This window comes from Astatotilapia calliptera, chromosome 16 (assembly GCF_900246225.1).
Source record: "Astatotilapia calliptera chromosome 16, fAstCal1.2, whole genome shotgun sequence".
Lineage (NCBI taxonomy): Eukaryota > Metazoa > Chordata > Actinopteri > Cichliformes > Cichlidae > Astatotilapia > Astatotilapia calliptera.
The window spans coordinates 30,726,094-30,746,523 of NC_039317.1; the positions used below are offsets into that span (position 1 = coordinate 30,726,094).

A 20,430-nucleotide genomic window follows, 5' to 3' on the forward strand; every position below is an offset into this window, starting at 1 on the left:
CTGCCGAGTCACAGTCTAGACTTCAACCTGACAGACAAGCTGAGACTTTAAGCTTGGTTTAAGTTCAACCAAATTCCTCCACGGTGGTGTGAGGAACTGATAAAGTCGTGCAGAAAACAGCTTCTAGTTATTGCAGTAAAAGGTGGTTCTATAAGCTCTTGTATCACTGGATGTACTTAGTCTTTCACATAACTGTGTCAATTATTCTTCATACCTGAAAAAACATTAGCACCTTCTCCCACTGAAAATGCTACGTCCAGATGAACAGAATCAACCTTTTGGGATTTACTTACCTGGATGACTGAGCATGCATCAAGACGCCTTCTCATTATCTCCTAACACATTTTCTACCTTCCTCCACAGTTTGCGTTATAATGTGTAGATAGTGTCACATTGCCAGCAAGCAAGGTTAAGATCAAACATCCTCCTACCACTTAAACCAGTCACAGAAGCTGCTTCCAACATCTTACCTGTCAGGAAACCTGTACAGGTGTTACTATGCTGGTGCACCAAATAGATTCAATGGAATTTTTTAATAGAAAAAGTGCATACAAACAAGGCCTGTGAAACACAGCTATGGAAAGTGTGTTTATATATCCTCTCTCTTTGTAAGAGTTCAAAAATTGAAAAAAATAAAATAAAAGTGAAAAGAACAAGTTTTACATCCAGTCATGCTTTTACTATTGACTTTATTTTAAAACTTTAATGACATGCTTCAAGGAAGGCAGGAAAACCAAACCAAACAAATGTCAACAAAAAGTTACAAGGCAGGGTCTGAGATCAATAAAACACAAAGTAAGAGAGGTCTGTAGGTCTGTAGGTTTGTGTCACCTACATACAACACTACCTTTTAAAGTCTGGGTGGGGTACGCAAGTTTCACAGTCTGACTACATCTGACTGCAAGCTCTCTTTACTTGTCTCTCTTTCTGTCTCCTCCACGGTAACTTTTATTACCTTGTCCAGGTGGAAAACATGATGGGTGTGGGGGACACTGATACAGACTTGAAGGCTACACGCTTTCAATCCAAGACCAAACAATCCGACAGGACGCAGTGAACCCGGGCTCAACAGTAAAGCCTTTCAGCTGCTACAAGAAAATAAAAGTGTATTTTTATTAAACAAGTCATGTTCTTACGGTATTTCCTTCCTCTACACCTGTTGTCTTTACAAAGTGACTGTCAATATTGCCATCTACTTCTTGGAATATTTTCAACTTTCTTTTTTTCTTGCTGCATTTGTGAAATGTTGGCACGACAGAGGAAAAGTACATTAACGGTGAAACACCTGTAAAAATAATAACCGAGTTTCAGCTGTACAAACTGAAAATCAGCTCAGGGCAGTTATTAAAACAGGGAAACACAACCTGTAAAACATCTGCAGCCTGTGTTGACACTTACTTGTGAACATTTCTGCAGTTAAAAACAAAAAGAATCATTATGTCCAAGTCTAGTCACACACAGCTCTTATTTTTGAATTTCTTTAGTCTTGTTTTCCAACATCTCATACAAATATGGTCACCAGTGTTTACAATAATGGGTCAGTGATCACAAGAGCAAAAGATCAAATATTTTAAACAAACATCAATCCCACTGAGTACCAAAGTTAGTGCTGAACAAAGACACAGACACATAACGACTTGAATCTAAATGTAGTGTATTGAAAGTAAACGTCCAGAAAAATAAAAGCTGACACCCATGTAATGAATCCTAAAGTGATGCAATAAAAAAGGTTCTCAATTATGAAGAGTGTTGCACATGCTGGTGTCAGCATGTCATTCAGTCAAAGAGTTAACCATCAAACACTGGAAAACAGTGGTGCAAACACGTGTTGGGCACTGCATGCATAACAAAGTTATACTTCAAGAATACAAAATGTAGGTGTTTTTCAGAATCAGGGTGCATTGAGGTGTGAGTAGTTCTGTTCCACATGTGTGGACCTGACCTAAGTGCATGAATTAAAGCGTCGGATAGCAGTGGGAAGACAGACTCGGGCCTCCTGAGGAGGCTGATAAAACGTATAAAGCAGCCTGCTGCATACATTGAAGGATCTGAGCCTTCATAGAAAGTAAAGTGGGCTCAGACCCTTTTTGTAGACAGCGTCCGTGTTGGCAGACCACTCCAGCTGGTGATCCAGTTGAACTCCCAGATAGGATGTGACTATTTCGGCATCACTCCCACCAATGCACACAGCGCAAGGTCGGGATCTGATTCTGCCAAAGTTTTTAGTTACAGGTATAATATAAATAAAAATAATCATTCACATATGAATGAATATATTCACTGTTTAAAATCAGCAGATTACATGCTTTTTAATTTGGAATAATCAATTGAGAGCTACAATATTTTTCTATGCATCTTAGTTTACCCACATTGTGCATTGCTGATAAGATAAAAATCTCTCTTTTCTGGATTAATCTTCCTGCCCAAACTGTGTCATTCATGAAAAAAAATGAAAAGATGTTCAGAGAACAGTTTTATTTTCATCTTTATTTTCAACAGTTCAGTTAAAATTTTAACTTCATGCTTTAGAAAACTGGGTCTTGGATATGTTTGACAGAGAACTAAAAGTGACTTCATCATCAGACTTTAGGCAGCAGTACTGTGTAAATGCCGCATACAGCCACATGCAATAAAATGTAAGACAGTTGTGCAGTAATCCTAAAGTATTTGTGCTTCTCACGCTGAGCAAACAGAATACGTTAATATCTGCTTTCAAACACGTGTTCTGTAATCTGCAGTGAAATACATTTACAAAGTTACCCTCCCAGCACAACAAAGACAATCAAGGTTGTTTCATGTGTTCATGTAAGAAACATTAACACTCATCTGCCCATGCAAAGCTAATCTGTCTCTTTCATCTGCACTGCTTTGTACTGCATTCAGTTTTATTGACAGAATATTCACTTTACTTGCACAAATTTACAGACTTTCTTGCAAAAGTGAATTTTCTAGTCAAATTTCCATCATTTCTGCTCCAGAAAAATGAGCCCAAACCCGGGACGTAAGAGATTTAAGATCGTTTTAAGCTTCGCAACATTTTTGTCTGGATCATTGTCACAAGCATTTAGCTGTTCTCACAGATTAAAAATCTGCAATGTCAGGCTACTTACACACTCAGTTATGTGTGTCAGACTGGGGCACTTTGAGCCAAGGGGGAAACACACAAAAGAGCTCAGATTCCTCAGAGTTTCAGTTGGATGGTGGGAGAAGTTAAGCAGGGATACTTGCTATTGTCTGCACTGAGGCATTCCCCACAAGTTGTGACTATTCACCAGGGAGATTTTTGTGTGCGTGTGTGTGTGTGTGTCTGTCAGAGAGGGCATGCTGACCCGACTTCAGCCACTGAGCTTATGGCTATTTGGACTCACTGAGGGGGAGCAGACGCAAAATGAAGTCTGGAAATAAAGATGGGGTGAAGGAGAGTAGTAAGGGACCATTTAATTGTAAGTGACAGAAAACTCTTTAGCTGATTTAACATGCACCATAATCTGAAAGTACACACACTTGCAGCTGAGTGGCATGGTATTTCTGGCAGTGGAGGAAGGTGAACTCCAGTGTGTTGTGTGTGTGTGTGTGTGGGGCCTGGTTTTCCTCTTTCTGACAAACAATGCACCATTCAACTGGAGAATAAATACAACAAAAACTACAAAAATATGCCGCTGCAGCTACAAATTGTTACAGGAAGGACATTCAGAGGTTGAATTTCACAAAGCCACCCACAAGAGATAAAGCAATTACGTGAGAGCCTTAATAGCTCTCGAATTCTTTTTGAAGCAGCATGCCAAGTTATAATTTTGTCCCATTACCAAGTGCTAAGTAAGAATTTTTTGCCAGAATTAAGTCATTCAGCAGATTTAGATTTATTCTGCCTTCTCTTGCTCCAAGAAAAACAGGGGGGAAAAAATCCACTTTCATTATAAAAATCCAGGAAACTATCAGTCATGGTTTGTTAGAAGTCGATTAACATTGAAAAAGCCTTTAACAACCCCTGGGAGAGTTGCTGATCTGCCACCAGTAGGTCAACTTTCATCTTTTAAGGGTTTTTTGGGAAGGAAATCATGCAGCTGTAGGGTCTTTAAGTATTGCAGTAGGTAGAAAGCTTCAGCTCTTATATCATAACTTCCTCTGCTTCCTGAGCTTAATAAAAGGAAGACAGTCTTGCAACTACAGCACTCTTTAGCTTAGACCTATTAGGTAGCTCTGCAGTAACTCAATAGTATTGTTCAGCTGTATGGGCTGAGTGGTGGTATGCGTGGCATGGCGGGATGAATAAGACATATGGAAGGTAAAGAGTAGGCAGTGGAGGGAAATGCACACTGCATGTGAGCCAACACATCCTTGGAGCTTTTTTCATCCTGACACTATTCAAACACAAAGCACAATACACTGATTCTGTTCAGTACCCTGAGTACACCTTTACAATCCTTTGAAAAATAGGCTGCCATTAGCTCAGCCTCGCACTGAGTTTATCAAGGAGTTATTTGTCACCCATGTACTTTTCACCCTATTGTGAATTTTCAGTGATGTACTGAACTTTTGGAAAACAGCCAAACTCTTAGAGGAACCCCCCTGCCCCCCACCCACGTACAGACAAACCTCATCAACCCAATGTTTTTTCTGTCCTGGCCTGAGACACAGTTACAGGCCTGAGGCAAGATCTTTAGAGGGGTGGAGACGTGGGAGGTTTGAATTGCCCTCAAGGCAAGTTTGGTGGTATTGGGGGTGGGGGGGTTGGGTGGGTAAAGAAAACCCATGCCTGAATATTCCCATGTCACATCCAAACATAAACTCCAACTGATCTTTACTGTCATAGATAAGGTAAATGATCTCTTTGATCCATATCAGTAAAACAGCATTTACACACAATAAAAACCATCATCATTACAATAACTATAATGTTAAATTATCTTGTAGCTGGAGGGAGACATTTCAAACCTATAAGTTACTTCAGCGTGGAAGACTTTTGGTGGCTCTGTGAACGAGTTGAAGCCTGTACACTGAGCTGGGATGTGCCTCTCTGATCTGACACTGCAACAGGAATTGGCTGTGATGTTATTTTTCTTGTGCAAGGTTTGAAACACGGGGATCTAGATCAACCCGAGATCAAGTGTTAGAAATATATCAGGCCAACAACCATTGTGAGGTTTAACAACCAGTACATACAAGAGATTACAAGAGGCATGAGGCTTAGTTTCTTCCATGATGCACCCTGAGTAATGGCGATAAGAAATGTAATAAGCAACCAACAATCTTCTTGCTTGACTTTAAATCTGACATCTACTCTCAATCGAATGTGGTAAAATGTAATATTTACAAAGCTCTTACAGACCTTTTCATAAATCACACCTTTTTAAATAAAAAAAAAACAAAACACTAAACCTCAAATAGTGAGATTTTTTCAACATGCCTGAAACATCTTTTCCAAACTTGGATAAACAACATGAGCTAAATCAATACCCTGCCTGTCAGACTCCTTTCAGAGGCAGATTCTCTCTGACTTCATATATGATGTACCAGACAGCGAACTCGTAAGGGCATGCTAGATGTCATCGACTAAAACAACTCTCTTTGGAGGTGAAACCAAGAACGAAGCGCAGCTTTTCTAACAACGTGAATTGCGGAAAGAAAAGAATCTGCACACAGTGTAACCAGAGACTGCTGCTATAAGACAAATCCCCAAACATCATGGGCCTAAACCACAGACCACAGGGTTCACACGTTGTGTGCTTAACACTCTAATCTCCCCTCTTGACCCATTTTCAAAGCAGCTTGCTCAAACAGAAAAACCACCAGGAAGTTTGATTCTGTTCAGAACGCATTGGGTTTTTAAAAAAAGCAATAATACAGCTGTTAAGAGAAATGTTAAAAAACATATTTATTCTAATTACTATAAATTAACACATTCATAAAGCTTTAAAAAAATGGAAGATTTAATATTCTACAAATATTTGGGAGCACCCAATGTCTGACTGATTAGACGTTTGTAAAATTGGCTGATTGATCGATTTTCACCCAGACAATCGTGTTAATGATGATGATGATGATGATGATGATGATGATGATGATGATGATGATAAGTGTCTGCTGATGTTAATCAGATCAAATTAAACTGAAGCCGCAACCACTGACTCATTGATGTAATGTCAGAATACATGCCCTTGAGTGTAATTTAACAGCGCAGTTCACTTTAACAATATGTTACTGTGTTGTAGCACACGACTGAGTTTAATTTGCCCGATAGCTTTAAGCTATAGAAAGCACTGACTGACGAGTCACTCCGTCTGCTTTTTCTGCTAACAGGCGAGGGTACCAAACACTGGTTAAAAATGCTCATCTGACTATATCAATCAGTCCTTTCAGTTCAAGAGCTTAAAATGTGACAAAAGTGGGAAAAAATGAAAAAAGAAAAAAATTCTCCATAAGTCAGTACTTTTAACAAACAGTGAGGCATTCAAAGGTCTCGAGGTTCTGTGAGTCAAAAGCTGCATTATGGTCACATTCCGAGACATGTTCATATCTAATAAAATAGAGGCCCACCTCTTTAGTGTTCAGACTGTCCACTGACAAATTTCCCAGGCTATCGACATTCTTAAGATTCTCCTGTCAGTCACAAAGGGCAACTTATTGACCGACCATCTAGCAACTGCTCCCAAACACAAAATTCAAGTTTTTTCACTTCCTTCATTACACAAGTAAACCATAACAATACTGTAAGCTGCACAACAACAGTGTTTTAAAACCCTAACATCTGCTCAACAAACACTGACACGTCAAGGTTTTGGCAGGAGCAGGTTCGTTTTCATCAGCCTGACACACTTAAGACTCCGAAAGATCAAACACCCAACAGAGAAGTCTGGATCAGTGGCTATGAACTGAAAGGAATATGTCCAGGCATGTGTCTAGGAAATGATTGTTCAAACAATATTCAAATGTTGTACTCTTAAATAAGAGAACAGCAGACAGTGTTTGCCTGCTTGATTTTAATCTTGCATTGTAATTATTTAAGACATGAAAAGGTTTGGCCAGAGAGATCAGGAATCATCCATAGCTAGGAGTGCTTCAGTGTTTGAGGCTCTCAGATTTTCAGTCATTTGTACAGTATTACCTAGCAAAACTTTAGATCACAGTATGTCAGAGAACTTGTATGGTGTCTTACATGTAACCAAGATTATAAAGTGTCATTTTGAGACCATTTTTAATTAAAACCTCAGGTTTTCACCCCTTTTGGTCATTTTGAGTATTCCCAGATTAGAGTCTATTCAGTGCAACAAGCTTAAAAATCTATGTGGTTCAGATTTGACTTCAACCTTTAAAACTCTGAATTATAAAGAAAAGTTTTTCTTTCAGCTTCAGTACGTTTTTTTCCCCATTTGAAGGCTTTAATCGCATCGTGCCATTTCAAATACTCCCTCACACAAACGGTATTCACCATGAATGCAACATTTCTACCTGCCTACACAGGTCTGTGATTTACTGAGCAGCTAAAAATGCTGGCAAAGGTGCAGATGCATGTGCACAACCTTTCAGCGTTCAGTATGCGCCAAAGATGAATCTCTTTCCATTCCTGTTGTTCTTTCTGAATGCACGAGTAAACAGCATCCTCTGCAGAAGTCATGGGCTTCAAGTGGAAAGAATGCACACACAGTTCTTGTTTCTGCACTAGCTCAGTCGTGTAAGGAATTAACTGTTAGCTCATTCTGTTGGCCGGTGCCGTCCCTTTGTTCTTTTCTGGTTCTTTGAGCCTGCTAGGCCTAACTCAAGTGTTGAGTTTCAGCTTTGTACAGCTTTTCAAGAACATGTCAATGCAGATCAACGCTTTGAGAGTAAATCCAAGGAGGCTAAAACGCTCGATTTTTGTCACAAAGAGAAGAAATTGATATCATTCCCTTCATATTTGCCCTTCACTGGCTAATGCAGACATACAGTAAGTAAGTAAATGAAACACCGACTTTAACTGGAGCCCAAAGATTGATTTTAATCCTTAATTTTCCTTAATTGTCATGAAATCAAGGAAGCCTTTTCCTTTATAGCAGTGCACTTTGATTCTTCCATAAAACTCAGAACTTACTCAATACTGAGTTCAGCTTAAACCGAGATGATGCCAAGAGACCTTTTGGTCAGTGAGGGACTTATTTAGGAAATAAAAGCTGTTCTGCAGCCTAGGCAGCTGCCTTCGCCTCAAGATCGCACTGTCTTGCAGTTTGTTTCAGTAGAGTGCAACCAAAATGGTGGTTTGCTGTCAGTTGTGGATTTCCATCAATCTCCCTCTGGCTATCTGGCTCAGGTCACTCAAGGTGTACAAGTCTGCTGCCATTACAGCCTCTCTCCGGTCGATTCTGTCCCCACAGATCTCCCACAGCAGGCACTGCAGGCCAAACTTCATGGTCAAAAACACCTGCGACGTTGGGTCCAACACACCAAGTGCCCATTTCCCAGCTCCTCCGCCTCCTTTTTTCCAGTTTATTTATATATTTAAAGCTAAAGATTTTTTTTTAGTTCAGTAAATGCATAATGCTTTAAACAATAAACAACAATGTTTGATATCAAAATATTGACCAAGACAACAGCCCCAGATGAGAATCACATATATTATTAAACCCTCTTGGAAGGGCATAAACATTTAGCTTACCAGGCAACACCTTCAAATGTCTGTCAGTGAATTATGTTGGCCAGCTTATACTCCACCTTCAACTGACACTTTAATCCCCTGTAATGAACAGAGACAGTGGCTGGACTTTATGCCTATAGCTATATCAGAGGCCTGGGGATACAGTAGATGAAGAGAAATAAGTGGTACAAAGAGGCCTTTCATCCACAAGACAATATCAGAGCTCTCAATTAGTGCAAGCCAGACTGGAGACTAGGGTGCCAGCATTGATTGTCCCCCCACCAGCCACTTAGCACAAAAAGTCCACAGGTTTTCCTGTACTACAGCTTAAGCTAAGCAAAGGCATGTTAAAATACACATGACTAGGATTTTACTTTGTTTGAGCTGGTGCACCAACCTGGTTTAAAACAAGTGAACTTTGTGAACCAACAAGGTAGGAACAAATATCCCCACAAAGAGGACTTGAAAAATGATAGTAGATATTACTGGTATTCCAAAGTAAACTTTGACTCTGCTCCACAAGCTTTTCAGAGGAGTAACAGGAAACATTTATTTTCAGGGCTGAACACAGACCAACAAATGACCAGATAAACATCAAAAATAAACACAGACTGCAGAATTTAATACAGCCACTTTCCACAGGTCCCATCTATGTACGGTATGCCAAACCCAAAACAACAACAACAACACAGTTACTCTTACCTGAGGGCATTCATAGAACAGTGACCTTAACATGCTGTCTGACTTTCACACAGGGAAAGAAAAGAAGGGAGGCAATAAGAGACTGGTTGAAAACCAGCACAAAACTAGCCAAAGCCTAAGGCGAACACAGGCCTGTTCAAGGGCCTGGACCGTATCATGCGGATACAGTCGGGTCACGTTTAACTGCCAAATACAGACTTGATTACTTCCTCTCACACAGGTGCAGAGAGTATGCATTTCTACAGCACACTCAACTGGAGTAGAAATGATGTGATAGGGGTGACTTGAAGGTGACATGAGGGACTAGATATTTGAAAGCTGATCTCATTCTTGTGTTATGAAGTGACCCAAACAGGCTGTGAAAATAATTGTTTTTGTCACTTCACATGAAACTGCTTGGCAATATAAGACCTATCATTAGAAAATGCATGTATTTTAATAAAAACACAAGGTAAACTACACACTGGATTTAGAAGATTTACCCTTTTGTAAGCACTGTAGTGCATTAGCAGTTCTATCCAAGATGTACATCTGAGAGGGGGTCAGTTTTAGGTTGGGTTGAATATATTGAACATACTTGAACTGTGAGAGTCAGATCTGTATGAAATTACAGGGTCTTTGAGGAGATTGAAACAGACATTCATATGAAATGAACGACTGAAACAGTTGCTGCGCAAACCATTCATTAATTTAGAGTTTAAAACAAGATAGCAAGATGTTCCAAAGGGAGGTAAATTTAGTCCACCACTGCATTCTTACCTTGTTCTTGTCTTGGTAAGACAGGATGCAAAAGGAAACTTAAGGTTACAAGGACTTTACATGACCACAACTACTTAGCAAGCCTAAATAACAAGGCTATAAACATGAGCTGTGAAACAAAAGGGCTCAGTTGACTCCAGCGCAGAGTCTCAATGGATGTTTCAGCCAATGAGGTGGTCAGTGTGGAAGAGAATTTGACTGCAGACCTTCCAGGCTGTCTCAGCAAACAAATAACCCTGCAAATCTTTCACTGGACCTCTAAATATTTAACATCCCCATGGTTGGCCTATGTTCCTCCTCTCTAAGTCTCTTATTAATGGATGGCGCTGTGCCACCTGGTCCGTAACAACCACAGAGTGAATGGAGGGCATCCTTTATTATCCGCGAGCTTATGATTCACACAACAATTAGCAGCTTCCAAGTTATGAGCAGCTGAGGCATTCACTTTGTAAAAGTCTAGGCTTAGCACATCATCAAACAAGACCGTAAGTCCTCCATCTCACTGTAGTGATAAGCAATGACATGAATGGAAAAGGATTGGATACTGGATGCTTTCCAAAGTTGATGATGAAAGGAAGTCACCTTCAGAGCAAACTGATGCATTTTTAAGGTCGGGCTGTCCACAAAACAGCAGTAGAGTCAATGGCTGATTTCAGTTGTCAGTTAATTTGTTCCTGTAATTCTTTTTCTATCTTATTAATTCAAACCAAGTGCACCTGGAAACCTCACCTCTTGGTTTCTGGCAGGTACAGTAAGGATAGGTCATCAAATCTCATACCTTGCTCAAAGTCCTACTTCCGGCAAACACATAGGAAAGTAAAGGATCGAGCTATAGGACTCGGCAAATCCCTCTTTTGTGAGAAGATCTCTCGGTTTGATGGTAATCTCCCTCTCCCAAGGGATTCTCTTCAGCCCACACCCCCACGTGAGATTTGTGACAGGGTAAAAAGAGAAGTGCCTACAGACACAGCAGATTCTTGAGGGACGGGTGAATGAGTGGAATTCAAGGATGCCTTGAAAAGCAGTCTCTACATCATGAGAGTCAATCAGAAGATAAGACGACGTGGAGAGCGCAAAAAGAGGGATATAACGGCAACATGAGGTTCAAAACGCACAATGGCATTCCTGAGAGGGGCCTCGTGAAATGCTGAATGGTCTATTCATTCATTTTTTTTTTTTTTAAAACACATTGGGTGGTAGCTGGTGCCTGTGTTAACAGTGCTCACATCTGACAGTTAAAATAAGCTAATTTCAGATTGAAATCTCCAAAGTACCTTCTAAATAGTGTAAGAAGATCACATCATAACTAAAGACATAAAGCAGTCTATATGGTCCCTCTGAACCAGTCATAGATTGTGGAGAGTGAAAAGCCCACGGCTTCGATTTCTTAGGACAAGAGAATGTAAATGGGTGGAGTGGGGGTCTCTAGTTTCATGCCTCTGTGTTCAACAGGCTGTCAGTGAGGACAAGTGAACACTACCTAAAGCTGGAGACTGGGACAAAGTGCCAGTAGATAGATCCAGTTTCCCCTGCTACAGCCAAATACGGCTTTGTGGTGGAAAAATCTGCACCTGGTGGCCATGGAAACCAGTTTTCATCCAAACGAGAGCCAGCAGTGCTGATAAACTGAAAGTGAGCCCTGATGAAAATGTAATGCTTTCTAAAGGAGCTCAGCGGCTTTTGCAAGTTTCGTTTGGGTGTCTAAAACTACAACACTGCCACTATGAGCTGTGTTCACCCTTCTTCAAGAGGCTTGGGAACATGCTCCAGTCTATACACTGTTACAAAGTTAATGTCTTCTAGAGCTGAATACTCCATGATTTAGATATTTGTCACTTAGGTTTTTTTTATTGACTAAAACTTTTAACTTTTAACCAAGAAATTGTCAATCTTCAGAAATCTCTTTTGCAGGAGTGTCCTGAACAGAGATGGGCACTGTAATCTGATTACTTTTTCAAGTAACGAGTAAAGTAAGGGATTACTATTACAAAAACTGTAATTAGATTACCGTTACTTTCCCGTAGGAACGCTGCGTTACTGCGCTACTAAAACCGTGATTTTTTTGCGAGAATGTCTCACGACAGTGACGTAAGCAAGTGCGACGTTCGTGACATCAGCTGTGTGCAGATCAACAATGGATAATATATCGAGTGCAGGAGAGAGTATGAGCGTGCAGCGTTTAAGGCGTGGAAGTACTGACCTTACTTTGAGTTTGATTCCATAAAAAGTGACAAAAACATTAGTGTTTTACTTGCATGTATTTGAAAGACTGAGTGTAAACACAAAAATATTTTATTTTATGTGCTGGAATGTGCAGAAAATAGGTTTAAATGTTAAACTAATTTATTCAACTCAGAGAATGTTGCATATAATTAAATTTTTGCTTGATGCATAAAGTTAAAAGATTAAAACTGATAAAACAAGTTAAAAAGAAGATACTTTTCCATTTGATTACATTTTGTATGATGGATTATGTAGAAAAAGTAGAATTGGGCTGAAAGATATATCGCTTTATCACCTCTTCAGGTTGTAAATCGTGTTTTTAAAAAGTAACTAAGTAACTAAGTAATTAATTATTTATTTAATTAATTAATTACTTTTGAAAATAAGTAATCAGTAAAGTAATGGGATTACTTTTTTGGGGAAGTAATCAGTAATTAGTTACTGATTACTTTTTCAAGTAACTTGACCAACACTGGTCCTGAACAATCAGGCAGCAGCCTATTCAACAGTGTTTATTTTACTGAGCAAACAAAAGTATACAAAAACTGATATTACAAAGTCATTATTGCCATACACACAAAAAACATCAAAATCTGCAACAAGGGACACGTCTGCCTTTAAAGAACACTTTCACTTTCCATATGAAGCGCTTCAATTCGTGATTACATGCGTGTCTAAAGCAAACTTTGAACAATTTTTCAAACATAAGACACGTCAGTAAATAGTCCACTTCAAATGAGTTTACACTACTGGAAATACAATCCTAGGTTTAGGCAGAAAATCTGTCTGGAAGGAACATGAAGGAAGCGGCACACATGATGCCCACTCACAGTTAATGAAGTGGATTATTGGCTGTGTAAATCGCACACTGGAGCAATCCAACATGACAAAGATTGAAAAAACTGGCTAATGTGTGATCTGGCGGCATTGGACTTCTCGCATCCTCTGTCAAGCGAGTCCTGGAGAGGTTGAGGACTGCAGTGCATGTGTAAAAACGGCTTAAATTCAGATTATTCTGCCAATTCTTCCATGTATAATAACAAAAAAGGTACTGGGTTATTTTGCTTTGACTGCTGGATGAATTCTTGGATGAATTCTTCAAGAACTCTCAAGAACTGAGCTGCACTTGTGTCTTCTTCTTCTGCATCAACCAGCAACTTAACTATGCTCACACCTTTAATTAAAAAAAAACCAAAACATGCATATGCTGTAGTCTCCTGTAATTTCCGTACCTTCACACTTTAGATTTTACGTGGATTACAGCTCGGGGAGACCAGCAATGACGTGAGGGTTTTCACCACAAACAGGAAAGAGATGCTAAGTGGTAAGAGGGCACTCAGTGTGCCATTATTGCGGGAGATAGTTGGGCGTACAGAGCAAGTGGCCCGACAAATCCTCTTCTGTTGCAACATAAGCAGTAATTATGGTGTTCCTCTGTATTTTGCCACAGTCAACCCAGCATTTTGACATCAGGAACAGCATGAGACAACAGCTGAGTGCACCTGAAACACCAAGTGGTAGGAGAACATAAAATAACAAATAACAGCTGTGAGCAACATTCAAAAGGATGCCCTGTCCTCAAAAGCAAGATAACAGGGGGACGCTGCAAATAGTGAGGCAACACTGACCAAAGGCCTTTAAATGCCAGGAAATGTTTGTCAACATAATTAAAACAGATTTGATTTTTTTCAGTTATTTGAAATTTAACCTAAAACCATCAAAATGCTGCAAATATAAAGTTTGATCCATAAACTGTTTCCTAAAATGTAAGTGTCTAATACAACGCTTTCAATGTCACAAAGACAACTTAAAGACATAAAAGGTGAGCATTTAATGAATTTGCTCCCTTTCGTTTTGTCATTCAAATGCAACATCTTGTTTACGCTTAGACTCCAGTTTCGGTGCTGCTTCTGGTATAGCCAGAATTGATTCATAAATCCATTTTGTGCATGCATAAGCCGGGTTAACCTGCATGCAGCAGCCTTTTCTTTGTGTTGAAACTATAATCAAAATAGAAGAAAATGTGGCTAAAGGAGGATATAAGGGTGAGGTGAAACGGTCTACATGCATCCAAAAAGATGATCTACGCAGTAGATCCCAAACTACATGAAAAACAAAGGAAGGCCAGTCATTCTTCCTTTCTTGTGTGACCACACACCTAATTCAAACAGTGTTCTTTGTCATGCAGGAGTGATTCTTAAACTTTGCCGAGCTTTCGGGTGTCTAGGGTAGATGTAGATATACAACTCTTCCAGATTCACTTTATGATCCAGATGGGTTAGATTAAGCTTTCAAAGCAGGATGTGACCACCGTGGTTTTCTTACAAAAACATACCGACTTTAAAGTAAACGACACCGAATGTAAATTTCCTCTTCAGGCTACTTGGGAAATGTGTTTCTAATGTAGACAAGCTTTTCTTTTTTATATGCAGGTCTCTGACAAATGTGCAGTGTTAACATGAGTCGTAAGAGGCACGCGGTTCTTGTTGAAATAACTGCGTTTAGAAAGTTTCATGGGGGCGGGGAGTGTTCGGATTTGGCTTATTACTGGAGTATGCAAATTTTCGAACCCATTACCAGTAGCAAACTTAGACCCAACTTGAATTAGAATGGCTGGCAAACATGACTAAAAGACATACTGGTATATGCAAGGGCAGATACCATAAAATGCAGGTGCCAATCACCTGTGTCTCTTTTGAAACTGCTGGAGAAAGAGCAGACCAAGGCAGAAATCCAGATATCCTCTCTACCTCCTGAATGATTCCCACCAACAACGTCACACACAAATGTGTGTTTACACAGAGTCCAACCCACACACACTTTCCACAGACATAAACCTACTTAGCAGAGGTTTAATTAACTGTCTAAACGCTGGCGGTTAACACAATGTAGCAAAACAAATGCTAGAAGAAACCTCCGAACCTCGTGCTTATGAGACACTTCCAGAGATGTTGATTGTGCATAAGCAGGTTTACTGACTAGAAAATCCAGGGATTAGACATCACAAGGTTCACTGAGTCAACTGAATCTGTGCACAGTCGCCCCATTTATTTCATTTAAGAGTTACACTGATCCTAACAGAGGCACCAATCCAACAGCCACCCACGTAAGACAACCTAACTTTAATTCTTGAAGGGTTTGTTGCTTTCCATTTAGAATAGGTTGTGTCTGCTGCTTACAGCAAATTTACCTTCTTATGGTTTCCCTGTGCATATATCTGAATCGGTGCCATCTACATTTGTTCTTTTTCTTCAAGTTTTTGCACATTTCCCCTAAACTTTGTTACTGGTTCACCTGCAATGCCAATGCCTAAAATAAGTATTTAAACCAAAAGAAAAACATTTTGTATTTTTAAAATAAACCAAACTCAATTTTTTTCCAAAGCAACAAAAAAGGAAAAATTCTGATTCTGAATCTCTGAGTCTCGAAGCAGATGTTTCCCTTCAAATACTGCAGCTGTACATTACTTGACACATCAACAGATGTTTGGGTGCTCTGCATAAGCTATGCTTTTCCACCATATATGCCTACAACAAGAGCATCAACGTGTAGGGAGTAAGATTATGACCGTCAGTTAGTCTCCAGAAAAACTTTAAACATGAGCAATTTTGATCAAAAAGCTTGTAAATTACAATTCATATTCATCAAATATGTCTGTTCTGTATTGTATTTTGAATGTATTATGTTTTGTTTCACATGGCTGTCCTGTCCTCATGGCCATCAGGCTTGTGCACAAAAATGGAGAAAACCCCAAGCCAGCTGTGATTTTCAATGTGGCATCTAATTCAGCCATTAAATGGCTCAGTGGGGTGTTCCCTTGCAGCCGTTCCCCTTCCCCCCACCTTGTCCCGTTTCCCTTAGGCAAGACCATGCTGGGTGCATGTCAAAGATCACATGACAATAGAGATTCCTGACCCAGCCGGGGGAATGGGAATGAACCTAATTCAACCATGTCGCAAGCTGCTGAAGCATTGCTCTTGAGACAGAGTGGCGGACCGGTGAACAGCATTCATGTGAAAATGTCACGTTGCTCACAACTAACTATTTGAACATTTTTACATATTAGTATTTAAGGAATGGCAAAATAAGAGAGAAATAAAAGGAGGTGAATGACATAAGGAACCAACTCCTTTATTAAATGGGCTGCATTACTTTTAAGAGGCGGTACATGTAGAGTTACAGTCATCTTGGCATCATATAGTTCCTCAAAGACCCTACAGTGCTGATCAAATATTAATTGTCAGCCTCTCAGTTTCCTCTCCCTATCATCTGACAGCCACACAGTTCTCCAACTTAACGTTTACCAAATTAAATGTAGGACATTCATGATTCTCAAAGATAAATAATTCAAGAACATATGTGAGTTTTTTCATTGTGTGGCTCTTACAGCCCTTTAGCACCATCATAGAGGAAGAAATGCTCCACTGTCTTTTCATGCTGTTCAGCTGCTTTGGCACTGTAACGACTACAAGGATACAAGTTCTGCTGAGGTGGACACACAGGAGTGAAAGAAATAAAAAAGAGCCTCTTTTCAACTGACATGAAAACACTACAAGGACCAGACACAGAGCAAGACACAAGAGGGACAAAGAGACAATGAAACTGTGTTGAGGAAACACTGCACACCTTGGCCTTGGAAAAAAAATCTAAATGGCCCAGAGCCACTTCATGTTCTGTGTTTAATCTTGGAATCACAGCAATGTGTCATCACACAGAAACGCTAATGGACCAGTTAGTGGCACATAAAAACTTTCTGTAGATCAGACATTGCCACCCAAGCCAAACAGTGAGCTAACATCACTCTCAGCATACAGCAGCAGGTATCATGCAGGTGTCCCTGACGTTTCTGTAAGGCAGGCATTAAAAAAATATAATTTATTGTGGATAAAAGAATTTTTGTCCCAGCGAGTATATGTTAATTAAGCACGGAGATCACGTGATTCACTGATTGTCTCAAAAGTCTCTGAACTAATGATTTCTGCTGTGCATGCGCCACCAAAGCACAGATACTCTCGTCTCCAGCATAATTTCTTACCTGACCACTGCGATGCCACCGGACCGGCGAGAATAAGCGCGCAGCAGACCAGGCGCTCCACTAACGAAGAACACCTGCGGAGGCAGCAACACTCACTGTAACTTCAACGCTTCGCCCAAAGCTTTACAAAAAGTTTCAATCAAAACGTAAAGCGGTACCTCATCTTCAGCTCTTCGTTCACCAGGCTTGATGGGGAAGCTACATGGACTGTTTTTTGGGGGGTGAAAGGTGCAAAAAGTGAGCTCAGCTTTCCCGGTCCAGAACACCGCTGCTGCGCGCTGCCCGAACAGCTGATGAGGACGCAGCGCTTCTGCTGGAAACAGGAGGAGGGAGAGACCTGCAGGACTCCACATCAGGGACTTCCGCCAGGTCCTAAAAGGGAACTACCGCACACTTCGACGACTGTATGCTTATGGAAATGTTAAATAACAATAAAAGTGTTTGGAGGGGATTGTCACCATTATTTTTTTTATTACTTTAATTCTCATTTCGCAGTAAAACTAAAACGCATATTTAAAATATTCCTCACATTTGATACTAAAAGGAGAGCAGACAGCACATCACAGCTGAGGTGAGGTGAGCAACTATCCCACTTTATGTGACCCTACAGAGTTTTCTGAAACAAGGTGCTTTCTACAATAAAGTCAGCACCCTTCAATATAAGAGACACCATCCCAACAATCACAAGATGCCCCTTGCAGAGGCATCAGAAGGGAGGAAGAACTCCTTTTTAACAGGAAAAGACTTCAGGAAGATCCAGGCTCAGGGAGGATCAGCCATGTATGCAGCTGTTTGGGGCTTGAAGGAAGAGAGACACCAGAGGAGCATCAGAGACGCCACAAACAATAAACAGGACAAAGAACAAACTACAGATGAGATCAGATCAAAGTTAATGACATGAATTAGCAGCATATAAACACAAAGGGAGTGAAAACAGATGAGTGGGACAAAACAGATTTAAATCAAATCCCGCATTTAAAAAGGAGCCAACAAAGAGAAGTTAATATGGCAGAAATATGATCTCTCTTTCTACTCCCTGTAAGTGCTCTCACTGTGGCTTATGAGATGAATAGAAGGAGCTTTAAAAAGCCTGATAATGGAGAATTTTATACTCAAACAACCAACGAATGGACTACTTTTTCACCCTGAGACCGGATGTTTCTGAGCACAAACACTGTTCTTGATTACAGAAGCCAACACGAGTCTCACATGAAGCATGCACCCCCAAAGTTATGTGCTGATCAGTGGATGCATTCATATTAAAGCCTGGTAATGATTGCCAGACAGAACAGCCATGATAGTACTGCAAGACTACAAAAGTAAACCTTAGCTTCCACTGACGCTTACATTTTAACCTGCATTACTTGTGTGTCTGTTTATTTAATATCAGACCCCTTCCCAGCATTAGTAAAGCACCCCACATTGTCCCAAACAAAGATAAGATGTGCTCTACATTAATTTATTGAGTAAAGCTTGTCTCTCACACCAGTCAAATCCAAGTTGCTGTTGGTTGTCCTCCACCTGTTGGTATTAGCTGACTGTGAATGGGTGAAGAACTACAGCATGACCTGAGTAAACCTCTGATTTCCACAGGAAAACCTTCAGTCATTCATATAAGTTTGCACTGTCACTATATTCTCGAGATGTGGTGGGTTCACAAGCACAAACCTGACAACATAATGACCATTTGTAGCTTCAGAGGGCTTACCGTAATTTATCTTACACAGACATAATAAAAAGGTGAGACCTACCTGATGAAGATGGAGGTTTTGGGAGGAAAAATAAGAAGAAATTTAATTTCACTGAATTTAAGACTTAGAAATAATAATTCCTGCTTCATACTGGCTTCAAACATTGCATCAGCGGTACATTTACATTATCTGAGTTGGTCCCATATCTGTTATTGTATTATTGAGAGGCTACATTTGAAAGCATCAGACATCAACAGTACGATGTGAGCAAAACAAAACTGCAGGACAAGTGAGATGATTATGTGCAAATATACACACAAATTTACTGCTCTTACTGCACACACATGAACTCGCCTTCATATGCAGTGGTGTATAGATTGATGGATTACAAGTGGAAGTGTTGCTCATTGATTGGCTTAATTGGCTTACAAAAGAAGAACATCATACTCATCATGAGACACACTGGTATTTTTAAGAGAGAACTTTTATACCTTCTCTTACTTTTTATTTAAAAGTTTGTCATTAATTAAGCAACGTGGACGTAAAACATTCAGCACTGATTAGGACACACATGTAAAAACAGGCAGCACAGGACAATGGAAGCCAAAGCACACAGACTAAAAACAGCACATATCCCAGGGTAGGTAAAATATTAAATAACAAACAATAACTGTATGTATGAAAACAAAATGAACACTGAAGGGTATGTCTCCTTTGATTGTGCAATATCCACCCTGTGCAATCATTGTTCTTCAGCTGTGAACAACTTTACAGTAAATAATGATACAAGCACACACTCACACATACACAAACACTGTAGGCCTTACTGTAGCCAACAATAGATTGAAAAATCGCTATGTAAGTCTTCTAACAGATTAAAAAATAATCGTAACGGAGTTATATTAAAAATCATGATAGTTGGGGACCTAGCCTTTGGATTGGCAGACTTAACATGTCACGGGTTTTACCTTGAAAGGTTTGTATGTTGTGTGCTGTGTTGAGTCATGTTGCACTTACACAAAATGACCAGCAGAGGATGAAATTGGTTTTCTTTTGAAAACCTGCAAATGCAACATTTGAACGTTGTCCATTATCATTTTATTGTGCACTGCACTGCTGGGTGTGTTGTGCTTATTATTTAAATGTGATATAACACAACACTGCACTGTCTGTGTCTCTGCTAGGTTCTTTGGTCTGAAGGAACAATAACAGCATCATTAAATATTTTGTTGCAATCTGAAAAATCCCCATAGATTTTATGAGGCTTAAGATCCAAAGCACGCTGTTTATTGATGCATGTTAATGCTGCCAATATATGCAGAGGTAGCAAGATGCACAAATGCATGTCTTTTTTTTTTTTTTTTTTTTTTACTAAATCATTAATTTATTGTTTTATTTTGTTTATTGTTTTG

At 39.8% G+C, this 20,430-nt stretch overlaps 1 protein-coding gene across 2 annotated transcripts in view; it reads right to left on the bottom strand.

The window, feature by feature from the left end:
* Window positions 1-20,294, bottom strand: part of col18a1a (collagen type XVIII alpha 1 chain a) — a 78,394-nt gene extending 58,100 nt beyond the window's left edge. Inside the window, exons 1-2 of one of the 2 annotated variants that reach the window (XM_026143766.1) lie at window positions 17,486-20,294; window positions 17,328-17,401 (exon numbers count right to left, since the gene is read on the bottom strand). In XM_026143766.1, the coding sequence (XP_025999551.1) occupies window positions 17,328-17,401; window positions 17,486-17,490 (79 nt within the window). In that variant the 5' untranslated portion in view covers window positions 17,491-20,294. The remainder of the gene's footprint in view (window positions 1-17,327; window positions 17,402-17,485) is intronic. The other variant, XM_026143765.1, reaches the window with a different exon arrangement.
* Between the last annotated feature and the right edge of the window lie 136 nt (window positions 20,295-20,430).